Raw genomic sequence first — 17517 nt, 5'->3', positions numbered from 1 at the left:
CCAGCTGCTCCGCAAGGATGTGGGGCTGGCTGCCCTGCGTGCCCCCCAGCAGCACGTTGGCCTTGGGCACTGTTGTCCCCAGGATGAATTCTTGGGGTTGGCATCTGTGCGATGGGGACAGAGCTCTGTGCAATGGAGACAAAGCATCATGCAGTGGGCGCAAAAACACAAATGCGAGGCATTAGGGATCAATTTCTGTGCAGTGGGGACAAAGCTCCACTCAATGGGGATAAAGCACCAATGCAATGGGGACAAAGCTCCGCTCAATGGGGACGAAGCACCAGTGCACCACACAGAGGACAAAACATGAATGCAACAGGGGCAAAGCTTCTTGCAGCGGGGAAAAAGCCCCGTGCATGAGGACAAAGCTTCACATAATAGGGACAAAGCACCAATGCACTGCACAGCGGGGATGAGACCCCAGTGCAACAGGGACAAAGTTCCATGCAACGGGGACAAAGCTCCACTCAATGGGAATGAAGTACCAATGCACCACACAGTGGGGAAAACCTTAATGCAGTAGGGATAAAACTCCATGCAGTGGGCACATGGGGGAACAAAGCAGCGACGCACCGTGCAGTGGGGACAAGACACTGAGCTCCATGCAATGGGAGCTCTGTCAGTAATGCAGGGGGGTATGTGGGGGCCAGGCCACGTGTTGCCCCATCTCTGGGCCCGGCTGCCATCGGGTGAGAGTGAGAATCCCCATTGCCACCTCCAGTTCTGCTCACTCCAACTCAGTGAATCAATCAATCCCTTTGTGGGTGGGGTGGGGGCTCCCTCGGGGTGCGGGCGCTCCGATATCGGGGTGCTGGGACATCTGGGGTGCTGGGTGGGCACAACGTGGGATGGGCAGCAGTGGAGGCACTGCTCCCTGCGAGGTTACGTTGCACTACCAGAGCCCTCCTGCCAAAAATAACCACAAATGACAGAACCACCTATCGATCCCTGGGGCCGGGCTGCACCCAAGGTTAACCCTTTGGGCCCAGATCCCATGTTTCCAGCTGCAGTGCCACGGGGCAGCAGGCGCTGCTGGGTGTGGGTGTCTGCATCGTGTGCACCCGGCGCTGCTGAGCGCCATCGATTGCAGCGCTCCATTTGCAGAGCACGGACACGGCGCTGCCTCGTGGCTATGGAGACCCAGCACTGCTGTGGTGACAGCAGAAGAGCTGTGCCCCTACCGTGGCCCCCAAAATGCAGCCAGGGTCTGCGTGAGCAATGTGCAGGTTAGAGGGATACAGAAAGCACAGGTTTTCCTTTAATTATTTCCCTGAACGGCTGTCGATACTAATTAAGACTGTTTCCCATAATCAAATTTAAAGCAGCGAGGGAGAGTGGGGGGTCGCTGAAATCCTTCTCTCTTGTGCTGCATTGGGATCAAAGCGGCTTTCAGAGTAAATTAGCAACAAGCTCCCATCTCCCCCAGCAGCCGCAGCACCGAAGGACGGCTGAGGGAGGGGTCCTGGCAACCCTGCAAAAAAAAATAGGACAAAAAGGAATAAAGGGATAAAAACTGCCACTCTTTCCCCCAGTGTAAGGATGTCAGCTGCTCAGTGGGGATGGGGCAGGGCCACAGCCCCTCACTGCACACGGATAGGGATGGGTTTGGGGGTGAGCAGAAGTGGGGCTGAGGCTGTGCTTGGGATGGAAAGGGAAGGGAAAAGGATGGGGGAGATCACGGTCAGTCCTGCACCGTCCTCTCGCTGCAGGGGTGGGGGTCCTGCCATCCCTGGATCCAGCGGGGCAGACTCCTGGGATCATTGGGCTGGGGAAATAACCACTGAGATCATCTCATCCAACCACGTACCTGAGCAGAACATCCCGGAAAGGAAACCCCAAACAACTCACTCAATGCGTAGCTGTTTATTTAATCACTCATCCTCCAGAACTCTACATTATTCGAAATGATTTACGAAGAGTACAAGTGTGAATAGCAGCAGAGGTTTTGAGATTCCAAGCCACCCTACGTAACATCTAAAAAAAGCCAACTGAACTGTCCCAGCAAAGCCCCAGCAAAGCCCACCCCTCCCTGGATCACATTTCCCAACGGCACAGAGCAAATATCATCACCTAAAGCCAACGGGCTCACGGGGGAGCAGCCCTAACGCCCTGCCTTCAGGTGGTGCTGAGCATCCCGTGGCCCCAGCTCCATCCTTGGTGCACCCATCCTCAAAGTGCCGTGGGTCGGTCTTACCCCGCACTGGGGCTATTGGTTCCCAGCAGGGGCTGAGGGTGCAGCGTTGCCCCCATCCAACGAAGCAGAAAGCAAAGCGATAGCGAAGGGCCGGATCCTGCTGCGGGAGGAGCGGCGCAGTCAGGCTGTCACTGCCACATGTCACCCCCATCCCCGTTCTCGTGGAACTTGTGCAGGTGGTCGGCGAACCTGGGGAAAGGGCATGGCTGGGTTAGGGTGTTCCTCCAGACACGGGGGAAGCCAAGAGATCCCACCTTGCCTTCACTCCCCCTTTAGCTGCTTTCCCAGCCCAACCCCCACCCTCGCTCGCAGCACCCAGCTCTGCTCAGACCCCCGTTGCCACCCCAGCCCCATCCGGCCCCGCTCACACCCACTTCTTGGCGCAGAACGCAGCGCAGTCCCTGCCCACGCTTTCGCTCCAGGCGGTTTTGTAGAGAACCTGCAAAATAAAGAATGCAATTGGGGTGGGCTTGTGTGCAGGCCTCTGCCTGATGTGTCCCTGCTGCAGCATCCCATCCCGACCATGACATCCCATCCCCACCATAACATTCCAATCCACCACGACATTCCAACCCATCGTGACGTCCCATCCCTTACAATGACATCCCATCCCTACCATAACATCCCGTGACATCCCATCCCTATCGTGACATTCCAATCCACCATGACATCTCATCCCTTACAATGACATCCCAACCCCATCATGACATCCCAACCCTCATCCTTTACAATGACATTCCAACCCCATCATGACATCCCAACCCCGTCATGACATCCCTACCAAGACATCCCATCCCTATCATGACATTCCAATCCATCATGACTTCCCATCCCTACCATGACATCCCATCCCCACCAAAACATCCCATGACATCCCAACCCTATTATGACATCTCGTGATACCCCATCCCCACTGCAGCAACCCTTCCTCACCATGACACGACATCCCTCCTCCCTGCAGCATCCCATGACATTCCCATCCCCAGCAGCGCCGCGGGAGCTGCAGCTTTGCCCACTTCCAAGCAGTGCTGGGCTTGGTCTCTAAGCCCTTTTGTTTCTAGGTGAAGCCAGATCATCCCAACCATGCAATATTTATGATTATTTTTTTAGGTTAGAGCTTTAAACTTTAATGACTCTTAACTTTTTATTTTCTATGCTCCTTCCCTCACCAAAATAACACAAGGTTGGATTTACTTTGAGACGATCGGGTAGAAATATTGTTCTGACTTGTCTTTCATCTCCTTTCACCCTTTAATTATTGATGCTGAGATTCCTATTTTTTTTTTCCCTTGAAATGATAACTCAGCCCCCAGCAAGCACGTGAGGTACGGGATTTTGGGCAGCCCCAGCACCGCTCCACGTGGCCGTGCTTTGCTCCCACCACACTTACCAGGAAGACAAGGCAGTGCAAGAGCAGTGTGTAGAAAAACGCGACGGTGCGAGCAGTCTTGTTGGATAGGATGAGCCGCCCCTGCAGCAAGAGCAGAGATGAAATCCCATTTTGATGTGTGATAGGGATTCAATGCCTAGGGTGAGTGGCTCGGAATTCTGGTGAACTCAAGGCTATGAACCACAGGGCTGAGCCCCCTGGAAGATGTCAGCCCTTCAGGATGCCGTTGGCCATTGACATTGGCTGAGGGTGGATGGAATTGGGTGTCCATCCGTTGGAAAGAGCCAAGCCTGGGAGCGACCGCAGCCCAGAAAAGCAGCTTATAGAGAACAGATCCTACACTGCCACTTTGTATTCCTGCTGTGAAAGCTGGGGATTCATTATGGACAGAAGCAAATTCCCCAAAACACCATGTGGGATTTCCGAGGGTGGCATTAAAACCCACAGATCTCCCACCAAACCAACCCCGTGCTGAAATCATCTTTGCTATTCAGGGCCACGGCGGAGGCTGCTGTAACAAACAAGATTATGTTCTTAAATATTCCCAGGGAGTAACTCCCGTAAGTCAGTTTTTTTTGTAAATGCCTCTCATTAATTCTCCGTGGCGCTGGCACACCACCCGATCCATATTCATGCTGGCACTTGCTTGGTTTTTATGCAAATGACAACTTTGCCTTCGTTATGAGATATTTCAGCATTCTGTGGCTGCTGCAGGCCAGCGTTAACCTCTGCCGTGCTGGATAGCTGGGGGTCAACACCCCAAACCCCACACCTGGGGCAGGGATGGGTCTGCCCTGCATCTTACCATGCTCAGCGTGGCTTTGTCCCAGGGACTCAGGCTCAGGTACTTGCGCTGGCGCTCCTGCAAAGAGAAGGGTGCACAGAGCTGAACCGGAGGCTGGAAGGGGTGATGTGGGGGGTGCAGATCTGGGAAGGTGAGGTGCTGGTGTGGGCACATCATGTAGGGTCCCATACCTTCCTGCTGAAGGAGGAGAAGGGGTCCAGGCGCTCTTCGTACTGCGAGGAGTAACGCAGCTCTGTGTCATCCCTGCTGCTGCCCTGGAGAGGTGAAGGCACGATGAGACCCGTGGATGGCACGGCCACATGTCCCTGTCCCACACCCCTGGGCGCAGGCGCTGCCCTCCCCGGCCTTATTGGGAAGAAGTGGTCCCAATGGATGGATTGGTACATGATCCAATGGATGGACCAGCAGGACCAGTGCGTTCTGAACATCACACCCCAAATCCCTGCTGGATGGGCAGGACAAGGACAGCGGCTTATGGGGAAGAAATCAATGCTTAACCCATAGCTACTGCCAGCAGGGCAAACGGTGAGGAAGAGTAAGGAAACCTCTTGACAGAAGGGAACAGTTGGGATGGGCTCAGGGATGGAGGCTCTGCCCTGCCCTCACCAGCACACGGCCACCGGTGGCTTCAAGGCACTCAAACCGCGCTGCAAGAGGACCTTTAGCAACTATGCCCTTACGTTCTGCAATGCGATACCCCGATGAGGTTAGATCCCGATATAGGGACGGTGAATTCATCAGATCTGGCCTTATTGAATGATCTTTGATGATTATTTTTAACTTGTCACATGCCTGATTAGGTTGTGAATTATGCAACGCGGCGCGCGGGAGCCGTGTGCTCTTTAGCTCATGCCGATGGCATCCAGGGGTTGCCTTGTGGCACAGATAAACATGGGGATGATCTTCCGTGGGAGACACAGGGAAAAATGTCAGAGGGGCCAACCTCACCCCGGCGTGAATGAGACCCAAATAAGGTCCTGCGCAGCTGTGGGAGTCTCCCATCCCCAAACACCATTAAAACGCCCATCAATAAGAGGGGAGGTAAGGCAGGGAGGTGGCAGGGGACAGCCTCCTGCTACCGTTACTGGGATGAATGGGGGGTTTGGGGTCTGCCTGTCTGTGCCAACCCAACTGGAGGACAACCAGCAGCACTCACCCGGCCGGGGTAGCTCTGCAGGAACTTGATCTTCTCGTAGAGCTTGATGTTGTCAGCCCGCAGGTTGTCCAGCTCGCTCTGCAGTGCGTGCACCGTGTGCTGCATCATGCGGTTCTCCTGCATGGGGAGCAGTGAGCAGTGGGGTTCAGCCCCCGTGGCACTGTCTTCATATGGGATGCAGAGCCCCACTGCACCAATGGGGCTGGAAGGTTCACCCATCTGAGGACCCTGACGCTAAAGGTGCGGGGTGTCCTCCCGCACAGTTGCATGGCTCCACTCTTGGTTCAACACAGCCATGCAATGAAGGTGATGGGGATGTGATGGGAGTCTGCTCCCTGCAGTGTACCCCACTGGGACTCCAAAACATGGTAGCAGGGGACTTGCTGACGCTCAATTTTGCCATCCCTGATGCAGCACCACATTCCTCACCATGCTCTCCCCTCTCAGTACCCCCAACCTCCCAGATCTCAATTAATATTGCTCCTCAATTGGAATTGTCCCTGCAGACCCAGTCCTGCCTTATTGAAGAACTCAATCCCATGATGCTATAAGAGCTGCAGAGCCATATGAGAGGTTCTTTGGAGCTATCCTTCAACTTCTAGAGCTCTTGGGTGAAACTCTGCCCCAGTCCACATTCATTATGTGCTCTTTTCACCCAGCAGCCCCAGTGCTACCCTGGATGGGCAAACACACAGGGATGCAAGATAGCCAAGCACACCTGCACTGCAGTAGGGATTTGGACTGCCTTTTGGAGCAACACTGACAGGTGGAAGGTCCTGGTCCCACTAACCCTAGAATGCATATTTCCTACTGCTTGCACTGGCGCTATGCTGATGACAAACCCCGCACAGCAGACAGGCAGCCCACCACAGCATGCAGGAGCCCACCCACCCCACGTACCCCCTCCAGCTCCTGGTTCCTGGCTCGGAAGCGTTCCCTCTGGCTGGAGATGATGGAAAGCAGTGAGTCCACCTGCCCCTCAGGGAACGGGGCGCTGGGGGATGGTGGGTGACCTGCGGACAGCAGTGAGTGTGAAGCAAAACCCAATGGACGCCCACCACCCGTCCTGCAGCAGCACCACCTCATTCCACGGGTGCCCCCTATGGGCGCTGGGCTGTGGCCAAGAGGACCAGCAATGAGTGCTGAACACAAAACACATCACTGTCCCCAGTGAGGGATGTGCTGAGCAGACGCTGTCTGTGTCTGCCTGGGAGCATCTCCGTGTCGCTGTCCCCAAGAGGTGAGCGCCCTGCCCATGGCTCTGGGATGGCTCCCACCCACACCCTGAGCAGTTTGGTGGCTGCCTCTCACCATAGAACAGCGCGGTGGCCTCCTTGATGGGCTCCGGTATCTTCTCCAGGCTGGGGATGGCTGCGCCCTGGGGGCAAGCAGAGGGGATTCAGCATTTCCCACTCAGTGCCTGTTTGGGAGCATCACTGCCAGATGGGTGCTCAGCAAGGGTCAAGCCAAAGACAGTGATGCTTGATCCTAATTGCTGCGATGCTCAACCCTAAAACCTGTCCCTTCATGGGAGGGGAAGGGCTGGATGGCCCTCAGAAGCCACTCCTGCCACCTCTCACATGCCAGCACCATCCTGTATATGGGCTTGATGCAGCACCCAGGTGAGCAGGGGTTGGAAAATAGAAAGAAAGAATGAAAATGAGGGAAAACAAAACCCAAAACCAAACAGAAGAAGAAAAGAATAGAGGAGGTGATGTGACAACCCCATGCCTGCTGCAGGCCCTCCCCCATTGGTGGTCATCCCTGGGGCCACCCCGAGTCATGGAGCCGTGAGCCGTGGGGTTACCTCTGCATCTGGACGATGCACGGCGGAGAGGGCCTGGATGGTGCTGAGGTCGTGCTCCAGTTTGGCCACCAACTCCTTCTGCCCCGCCAGCCCCGACACGGCCTCCGTCAGCTGGATCTGCAGCTCCGCACAGCGCACTGCAAAACAGAGCCGGGGCCGTCACCTGGGGCCCAAGGGGACACCAAGAGATGTGGAGTTCCCACCCAGAGTGCTGAAGCTGCCTCACAGGCAGCAAATCCCATTGTTCCAGGGCTCCATCCCTGCTTCTGGGGACAGCAAGGTGTTCATCAGCAGCCCTGAGCTGCTCCAGACAAAGCGCCCATTGGGGTGAGATGGGGGACGAGGACATCTTTGGTGATGGTCCCTGCCCAGCTTCCAGCAGGGTAACATCCTTCCAGTGCCCCCCAGTCATACCCAACCCCGAAACCACAGCGGTGCAAGACCCCAAAAGGGACCATCCAACCCCAAAGCTGTGCTGGCAGAGCTGTCCCACTGGAGGTCACTATTTCTCAAGAAATGGTGACGGCTCCGATCCCAAAACACGGGTGGTCCGATGCGAAATACTTGCATTAACAAGATTTGGAAAGAAGAAAACCTCTTCCCCGTGGTTAATTATTTAATTGGATGTTTCTTAAAACTGCCTGTTCACGTCTAATTGGGGAGCTCTCACTGGCCAAAGGAAAGTGGCCGCGATGGTGCGACGCTGCCCCACACTTCCCCACGCCCCACAGGTGCTGGAGCAGCTCTGCGTCCCCATTTCCTCCTCAACCTTTTTGCTTTCGGGGTGCATAGAGCCAAAGTGCAGTTTGCTTTCTGTTCTCCAGGGATGCACAGCTCCCACTTCTAAAGAGCAACTCGTTCCCTCCTTCCCTTGCGGTTCATCTCCATGAAAACAGAAAAGCTGGGAACCACCTCTGATCCTAAAGCAACCGAAACGGACGGAGCTTCTCTCTGATCCCACCACCCCACATCTTTGTTCAAAGTTTTTTAATCATAACTTTCTCTGCCCCAAAGGGCAGCAGCAGGAGCAGCCCCGGCTCAGCTGGGCGCTGGGGATGAGTGTTGGATTCTGCCTTTCCATCCTCGGAGCCGCTGTGCTGCCACGACCCGGCCCTGACCCTTCAGATGTGCAAAAGCCTCAAAAGAGAGACAGAGGCACCGCAGAAGATAATGGGACAAAGAAGGTGAAGCCCTGAGGAAAATGGGATTTTAAACCCTGTGTCTTTCTCCTCACGCCTCACTGTCCTTGACTTTTCAGACAGCGGAGAAGCCACATCCAACACGCTACTGCTTTATGAAGGCAATGCAGCAACCGGACAGCTGAGTGCTGACAGAAGCCCCCAGTCCTGCCCCGTGTCCCACTGCAGTGCTGCCAGCTGCACCCTGTATGCAGGAAGCACGCAGTGCAGATGGCAGCAGTGCTGCAAACCTTCCCACGCCATCCTTGGCAAAGTGGTGGGCAGACGGGAGCTGCACTGAGCTGTGCGGGGGGCACCAGTGGTGCATTAGCAGTGGGGCTGGGCCAACCTGCACCTGATGATGGTTTTCCTCAGCCAAATCACCCAGGACACTGATCCAAAAGTGTCAGACTTTCATTATGCCCGGCTGGTCAGTGTGGGTCATTGCAAGGAGTGCAAAACCATAGAATCATTAAGGTTGGAAAAGACCTCTATGATATCCCATCCCTGGAGGTGCCTGAGGCCATGGATGGGGCCCGGGGCAGCCTGAGCTGGTGGGGGGCACCCAGCCCATGGCGGGTTGGAACCAGATGATCTTTAGGGTCACCTCCAACCTAAGCCATTCTGTGATTCTATGGTAAGAACATCAAATCCAACCACCGGCCCATCCCCGCCATGCCCTCTGAGTTCCTTGGTGACCGCAATGTGGCTCCCAGCAATTCAGCACAAACTGCCTGTTCAAACAGAAGGCTCAAACAAATCCACTGAGTTCTGGCTACCAACCACTGAACTTGGGCTACCACCACCACACCACAGCCCCACAGGCACAACTGTGGGACCCTCCCGGGAGCCCTGGGCTCAAGCAAGTGACCAACCACACAGCTCTCCCACAGCCTCCACTGCTGGCCTGGAGAACAGTGAGGGTCCGTACTGCTGAACGAAACTCATGGGGATGGCACAGCGCTGATCAGACGCGTTCTACATTAAATAGGCACAGCAAAAAACGCACAGTCATGAAGCAAAGATGGAAAAGCCCTACGAGCCCATTGTGTGCAGCTCATCAGGAGTGCCCACCGGACCTCGAGCCCCGCGTGGCCGCAGAGCGCTGGCAGCTCAGCCTCCTGCAACAAGCCCCAGTCGGACTCCCTTGGCAAATCGTCCAAAATAAACAGCATCTGTTTTCACAGATGGAGAAAATTAAGACATACTAGCAACTTAGTTTGAAGTTATAAGGCCAGACATAAACAAATGAGAGGCAATCTTTCCATAAGATGGTGGCTTGATTACTGAGGATAGAGACAGATGAGTAAATCACCTTGGGGTGAGATAGGCTGTAACTTGCTACGCATCCATGGGACTGCAGGAACTGCTCGTGTGAATCCTCTTAACCTGAAGGAAACGGAGCTGAACGATACTGCGGAAGGGACCTGCAGGGCAGGAGCACACACATGGGCACTTCCTGCAAATTAGCTGACACTTTGCAAGTTCACACCCTCATTTGCCTAATGGTAACTTCCTAATCTGCCTCCATGACTGTCTGGCATCCTGGGATTTACAGAACTGTAAAAAATAAGAAAAGAAATGATGCAGCATGCTTGGAGCTCTCTTTGAGAAACTATCCTTTCAGAAGTCAACCGAAGAGCATTGAAATCCAGCACTTCAAAGGCTTCAAGCCTATTTTATTGACTGGAAGGAAGATGATGGCAAGATAAGGAAGGCTTGGGAGCCTCGAGCCAAGGCTGAGAGCCAAAGACAGCAGCAGGAAATGGGTCTGCCCTTTGCGGGTCACCGAGCCCTTCCCATGCTGGGCTGCCCTGGTTAATGACCGGGTGCTGAGGACGGTCACTTAGAAGTCAAAATGGTTGCTCTTCCCCACGCGAGGGCTTTTTGGCATCTCTCTCCCATGAAACTTTCCAAGCCAGCAATGTCTCAGCTCCACTCCTACCCGATGCCAGAGCTCCCAGGTTTATATTTGTACAAGAACAATTTAAGGTTCTTGGCAAACTTTGCATTGGGCTTTTAAGGAAATCTGAAGAAGATGGTACTATTATAGCCCAAAGTCCTTCTCCCCTTCTGGGAGAATCAAAGGGAGCTGACCGTGTTCTGCAGCTGAAGGGATGGGGGGGACAGAGCCCATATAAGCTGCAGATTCACTCCTGGATGAACCAGGCCGTCTTTGTCCTCTTCTGATCCCACGGAACAAAAGATCAGAGCAGAAGTTCTTCTCATAACAGGAAGGTCGTCAAGAGCCTTTTTGTGTTGTACATCTCAACAGTTCATCTTCTATCTTGGCCTTTTTGTAATGTGGGACAGTGTTTCTGCATTGTCCACAGCTGTATGGGGTCATTCATTCTGTCCTGATGCTCTTCCTCGGAGCTGCTGTTGCTGTGAGCTGTCAGTGGGCTGAGAAGCAGGACAAGAAGGCAGGGAATCATTTGGTATTTCTTTACGCGAGGCATCAGAGCCCTCTCACTCCAATCCAGCAGCGTTTTCTCCAATGCAAATCTGTTCAGAAGGAAATGCTGCCATCAGGCTGTAGTCCAGCAGCCCGTCCAAACTGCCCCTCAGGTTCATCTCATCTCATAGGGCAATGAATAATTGCCACCTGAAGGGTGTATATTCTTCCAAAGATCTCCCCGGAGTGAATGGAGACACTGGAGATGCAAGCCAAGTGCTCCAGAAAGCCCAACAACTGCACAGAAGTAGCACACGGATTGGTCTTCTGGGGCATTTTAAAGCAACCTTTCTGGAAAGGGAAGAAAGGTCTCAGAAGGGGAGGAAGGTCCGTCCGGGGCAATCAGATGTTCATGTTTGCCCATGAGATGATGACAAAATGGAAGGGATGATGACATCCCTCACGGCCACCTGTAGCTCCCAGGCACAATCTGCCCCATCTTTAGCCACAGGTAGCAGCCCCAAAGAGCCCCAAGGACCAAATATAAGGATTGCTCTGAAGATGCAGAGGATGAAGAGAATACATCAAGAACCTTCAGTGACATCCTTCGGGGACGCATGTGGAAGACAGGAAGACACAGATGGCCAGGGCTGGGACTGACAGCAGTGAGGGCAGCAAATCTCTCTGTCACTTCTGTGTGCTGCCAAAAAGAAAACAGAGGGCATTCCTGCTCCCTCCCTTCCTCTGCCCCTTCCTTTTTAGCCCGCTCTGCAGCGTGAGGGCTGCAGGAAGGGCTGAGGGCTTTCTCCTTCCCTTTTCTCTGGCCCAGCCACTCCAAAATAAACAGCCCCCAGAAAGCAGCACAGTGCCACTTCAGAAATCCACCCTGGAAGGAGAGATTTCATAGAAGAGCGGATTATTTCCAAGGGTACTAAGATAATTACATGGGTAACGAGGAAGAGTTCAAGAAAACAGTTTGAATTTTCTTATCAGTTTTCCATAGCTTGGAGCAAAAATAAAATAAAATGCTTTGCTATAATCAAATCATGTATTCTGAAGCCCTCTGTTGGCAAGCACACAATCTCTTCAGAGCTTTCATTAAAACAGAAATGCTTTTCGCAATGGAAAGAAGTGGGGCCCAACAGCACGACGTGGGCTGCTCAGCCATGTCTGCTCCTGCTGGGATACATCTACCCATCACATCCCCATCTCTCCTAAGGGCAGGGTGGGCCCAAGGCCACTGCCCACCCAACGCAGTGCTGATGTATCCCTGCACCTGAGGAGACCACACACCAGGTTTTCTGCCATTAACTCTGTAACTTGTCCAGCACCAGCTCTGTGCTTCCACACCTACACCGCGCCGCTCGCATGGCCACGTGTGGCTTTGCTCCTCGGTGCAATACCACCATGCCTAAAGAAAAACGTGAGTTACAAACATACAAGTTAACCAATTCCAGGCATAACGCTTTGGAAGTTTTAAGCTGAGAAGCTTTAAGTGATGATGGTGAAATCATGCAACGCCAGTGATAGCCACCAACAGTCTGACCGATCGTTGAGCAGCAGGAAAAAAAGAGTGTTTGTTAAGCCCAGAACCTTTACATCCTGTGGAACAAGCTGTCAGACACGTCAAAAATAGCAAGCACACATTTGCAAAGTTAAGGCACGATACAGTTCCATTTCCAAGTGAGCTGCTCCTAACCAAGGCGGGGGATGGAAGGTGACAGCACACATACCCACAGACACCGCCTGAAAACCAGAGTTCCAGCTCAGGGTTTGGACCGCTGGTTTCCAAAACGGAATTCAACAGATGGGTGAAGATGTCTGCTCCTTACCAACACCAACCTTCAACTCGCCACTCTGTAAATACTCAGCATGTTTATAGGAACAGCATCTTATGAGGCACTGGAAGAGGAAATCTTTTACATGCAGTAAAAAACAAAGAGTGAGCCACCTATCTGGCAGAATTCCCATTTCTTCCAATTATCACTATTATTTTTAATCAGCCAATAACCCGTTGGCTTGGTGCTCAGCACACCCCCTGCAGTCTTACAGCACACATTTTCTGCCCACCGTTCGCATCTGACCATCGCTGGACAAGAACACAAATCGGACGCTGACACTCCAATGTGGCACTGAAGAAATCTCGCCCCCACCTTGGAGAAGGATACACAAAAAGAGGTTTTCCTCCTCCGACACAACCACAAACCCCACGGAACTCAGCCCCACCGCTGCCCCACACAGAGCCAAAACCACCAATGTAAATGTTTGCTGCTTGGGACTCAGGTCTCACCTTAATAAAGACAGCCCACGCGGGATTGTGTTTGTATAAAAGATATTTACTTCAATTATCACACCTAGGGTGCTAGTGAATAATAATAATAATAATACATCGTGTGAGTTTCATACAGTGATATTGCTTCTCCATATCATATAGGGACCGTTGTACAGTGCTGAGAACAAACATTATATGGCTAACCAAACAAGGACAGATAAACAATGCCATTCTGCTGACGGAGGGAGCGCTCCCCGCTACTGCCAGCCATATAAACTCTTACTTTTCTTTATGTTTAAACAAATACCGAGAAATAAAATGTTACAAAAGATGAGTCACAGCAACACAACGTGGGCTTCTCGAAGCTACTTGTACAAAATAAAATAAAAATTAAAATAAAATAAAATAAAAATGACACTTCTTTTTTCCTTTTTTTTTTTTTTTTTTTGGTCAATTGGGTCTTTGTGAGGATCTCTTTTGTTGTTTAAATCCGTGATGGTGAATATAACAAACGAGCTCTAAAAACAGCTAAGACTTAGTGCGTTACAGAAAAAAAATATAAAATACTGCTAAAAATGTAAGACACCACAATACACTGGGGTAAAAACCGAGCTTATCATTAAAAAACAACAACAACAAAAAAAAAGTTCTCAGGAAAAAGTACACCACTTTCTGTTTGAGTTCATCTTGTGCTGTGTTAGTAGTCGGGGCATTACAAAGGTCTGCCCATCATCATGGCAAGTAGTTATTGCACAAATGCAGAGAGTTAATTTCTTAATAAAAACAATGACAAAAGGGAACATGAGGGAAACAATTAGAAAAGGAAAAGAAAACCAAACCAAAGCCAACAGAAGAAACGCCATCCCCCCCCCCAGCCTCCACCTGCTTTGGGACCCGGAGCGCTTGCAGCGAGCAGCGCCGGCACACAGCGCTGGTCAGCACAGAGCTGCACAGAGCATCCTGACAGCAACAAGCTTTATTATCTCCTTCTCTTTTTTTTTCCTCCCCATTTTTAAGGGTTATCCAATCGTTTCCAGAGGGCTCTTTTATTATTATTATTATTTTTTTTTTCTTTGCTTTCAGACTACATCACCAAAGGAAAGAAACCTCGCGTGGGAATCCCCCGGATGGTTTCTAGCGGGACATCCTCAAAAGGCAAAGTGCAAATCTGCATCCAAACCCAGCGCCCTGCAGCAGCCCAGCTCCGGCCCTGCCGCACCGGGGGACCTCTATTTCCTTTTTGCTTTGGCAGCTTTTCTCCCGTCTCAGCTCGGCAGGGATGAGCCCGGCCACTGCACGAGAACCGCACCAAGAGCAGCGCCCCGCGCTCCCAGCGCTCGCACCGGGAAAGGCTGCTGCTGCGCCAGGCGGCCGCTCTTTTTGCTGTTGTTGTTTTAAATCTCGGCCAGCTTCGAATGAGAAGAAAACCAGCTCTGAATTCAGAAAGTCAAACATGCGCCAACAAAGGTGAATGCCACGCGCAAGCAGTCTCTCATTTTACATCAACACTGGGGGAGATGGCGACGTGCTTTGACAAAGGGGCACTGCATCCTCATGACATTCTCAGTAGAGGCTCTAGGAGGCTAAGGGGATTTTCTCTCTGTATATCTTAAGTCTCTTCTCTCACAACGGAGGCTTCTTATTCTCAGTCCTAAATTACTTTAAAACTATTTAAATAATATTATTTATTAGGCATTTAGATAAAATATCTTTAAAAAAAAAATGATTGCTCTAGGAAACACAACAGGGGCACAATGATATGGATACTCAGACAAGCTGACAGCACCCCACTCCATCCAACGTCCGCCTGCAGGATATGCATGCTCCTGTTGTGTTTATATCAAATAAAGACAAACCTCAGCAAAGAAACCGATAAAATCAATCTCATAAATAGGAAATACTCGCTTGTTTTCCTGACAACAAACCACCTCTATGTATTTCACCTTATGATGCTGTAGAGAGAGCAAGCTTGGAGAACGACACGCGAGTGCTGCTAAGGGCTGAGGATGCTGGCAGGCGGAAGCCTGTTTGTAACAGCTGGGTTAGGATTGGGATGAACTGCAGTGCCTCACCGCAGCCAACCAGTAAGGATGGCCAATGGCACCAACATGGCACCAGCAGCAACGGCCACGAGCAGCTCCTGCACGCTGGCAGACTGCGAGCACAAACCAGTCAGGTTTTGCCTTACAACCTTTATTTCCAAGCCCACAACCAACCATGCTGCCAGAGCCAACCCAGGCAGGCTTGTTTTTGGGAACCTGAGTTCTCTACTCTACCGCTCGCCTACGCTCACTGGATGGGCCAACGACCTCCTGATGCAGAATGAGAATTTCTATTGCACAAAGACATAATGCACAGTGCTTGAAGTGCTCATCAGCAAGGGGACAACTCATCAGCGAGGGGACAACGAGCGCTGGGCCACAAATCGCTCCTCGGTTGGCGTTTCCTTTCCCGCACTAAATGACAAGCAGGTGGCTGTGAATGCTGCAATCGAGATCACTGTGCTTTAGATTATTCTCCACGAAGAGATTAGAAAATAAGGCACATAGCTTTCCAAGTATAGAAAGTTTGTTCAAGAGTGAATTTTAGGAAAGTAGCAAGAACTGAAAACTCAACGGGAAATGCGGTAGCGTACAGAATCCTGACGATACGCCTACTGAGTCAACACAAAGCATTCCAAACTAAACTAAACTCTTCTCATCCTCACTCCCTGCAGGTGGAAGGAACTGGAAGCCCTGATGGAGGACAAAGGAACAGGACACGGAGGTGACCATGCCAACTGCCCACACGCTGCCCCTCGAGCCGGAGCTCGGGTACCGCTGTGCAGCTGTGCAAGCATCCAGAGGTAACCAGGTACTTTGGAAACACTTTTAAAGCTAGTAATAACTTACTCACATAGATCATACGTCAAAATAGTAGGAGGGCTCTAAGGGAAGCTAACAAAAGCCAGGGAAGTCTGACTGAGGGACTGATTGTAGGGAAAACGTTCGTTGCTGGGGAATAGATTGTACTTCAGAGCAAGTCAAGTGCCAAGTTTTACTTCTCTTCCAAACACAGATGTGTGCCCTCTGAGAGGGACGGTGCAACACAGAATTTCAGTCTCATTCCTAAGAATACTTGAATATTCAGCTCAGGGAGAGCAAGAATGAGCCACGTGCTCACGTACACATTGGCTGTTTTTGCAGTTGTCAAAATGCATGGCAAAACTCTTCACCTTCCCACCGTACACAGACATAGAAGAATACATGTGATTTGTGCAAGTGTCCAGCATATGAATTTCCTGCAGGCCATATTGAAGGGGGATGTTGCAGACATGGATTGACTCCTGATTTGGAACCACCCAGCTCTGGCACATCTCAGACCCTTAGCATTATTTTTATGTATTCTGAACATGATCTTTTCCCTACCCAGCTTAGCTAAACCCGCATCGTTCCAGAAATCTGACCTCTCCAATGGATAATTCTGCATTTACAACATGGAACTTGTCTGACAAGTGGGAAAACAGCATCCTATGCATTATAATACAGATTGGTTTTCCGCCTCCGCTCACCTGTGCCCCAAATGATTTCACGTATCTGGCTGCAGCAGTTCTACTGCTGCCAAGCATGTAAATGCTACACATACAGAGGGGCTTCCCCCTATGGAAACATGGACATGTGGACACTTAACAACTCCTAAAAATGTGTATTAATTACCTGCATAGACGGAAGATGACAACGCAACTCAACACTGCTATTCTTGTTACCAACAGAGAGGCTGTGCTGCTATGAACATCACTACACACCACACAGTAACCATGTCACCAGCAGCTCTGCCACCCACAAGCAGGAATTCCTGGCCCTCTCCACTCCCATGGGTCTTTGTATGAGTACTGTACCAGGTCATACAAGTAGCTCCATGAACAAAACTCAAAGACGTGATGTCGCGGGGACTGCAGGCATCCACTGCATGCTGCACTGTTTTGCTATGGTTAAGAATTTAACCTGCACATGACCGTTTCAACAAACAGAAGCAGTGCCATGAAACCAACAGCTTTAGTGTTACCTCATCTACAGAACTGTGACAAAACTCCTCTACTGGCATCCACGTGAATAAAGCAAGTGTGAACGATAGCAGAAGTTGTCCTTTGTGAAATAGCTGGGCAAGGGAAAATACAATAATCTCATTAATTTTTAAAAAGAAGACGTTTCATTTTAAAGCACTTTTGTGCCTGAGCATGTCTGCAACCAGCAATGAAAAACCACCACTGGGCATCAGATCTTATTTCAATTTCATTCACAAAACAGCTGCAGAATTGCCAACTTCCCTGGGCAGGCAGGG

At 51.4% G+C, this 17517-nt stretch overlaps 1 protein-coding gene across 1 annotated transcript in view; it reads right to left on the bottom strand.

Annotated features, from left to right (window-relative positions):
* Positions 1-1848: 1848 nt before the first annotated feature.
* The window catches only part of CUX1 (cut like homeobox 1), a 227015-nt gene continuing 211346 nt past the window's right edge, over positions 1849-17517 (bottom strand). Inside the window, exons 15-23 of the mRNA NM_001290201.2 lie at positions 7353-7489; positions 6857-6923; positions 6446-6558; positions 5546-5662; positions 4560-4643; positions 4390-4446; positions 3585-3665; positions 2569-2633; positions 1849-2383 (exon numbers count right to left, since the gene is read on the bottom strand). Coding sequence (NP_001277130.1) covers positions 2323-2383; positions 2569-2633; positions 3585-3665; positions 4390-4446; positions 4560-4643; positions 5546-5662; positions 6446-6558; positions 6857-6923; positions 7353-7489 — 782 coding nt within the window. The 3' untranslated portion in view covers positions 1849-2322. The remainder of the gene's footprint in view (positions 2384-2568; positions 2634-3584; positions 3666-4389; positions 4447-4559; positions 4644-5545; positions 5663-6445; positions 6559-6856; positions 6924-7352; positions 7490-17517) is intronic.

Source organism: Gallus gallus, chromosome 19 (genome assembly GCF_016699485.2).
Source record: "Gallus gallus isolate bGalGal1 chromosome 19, bGalGal1.mat.broiler.GRCg7b, whole genome shotgun sequence".
Lineage (NCBI taxonomy): Eukaryota > Metazoa > Chordata > Aves > Galliformes > Phasianidae > Gallus > Gallus gallus.
The sequence above is the reverse complement of the archived record's forward strand: the minus strand, read 5'-3'. Positions and strand labels throughout refer to the sequence as shown.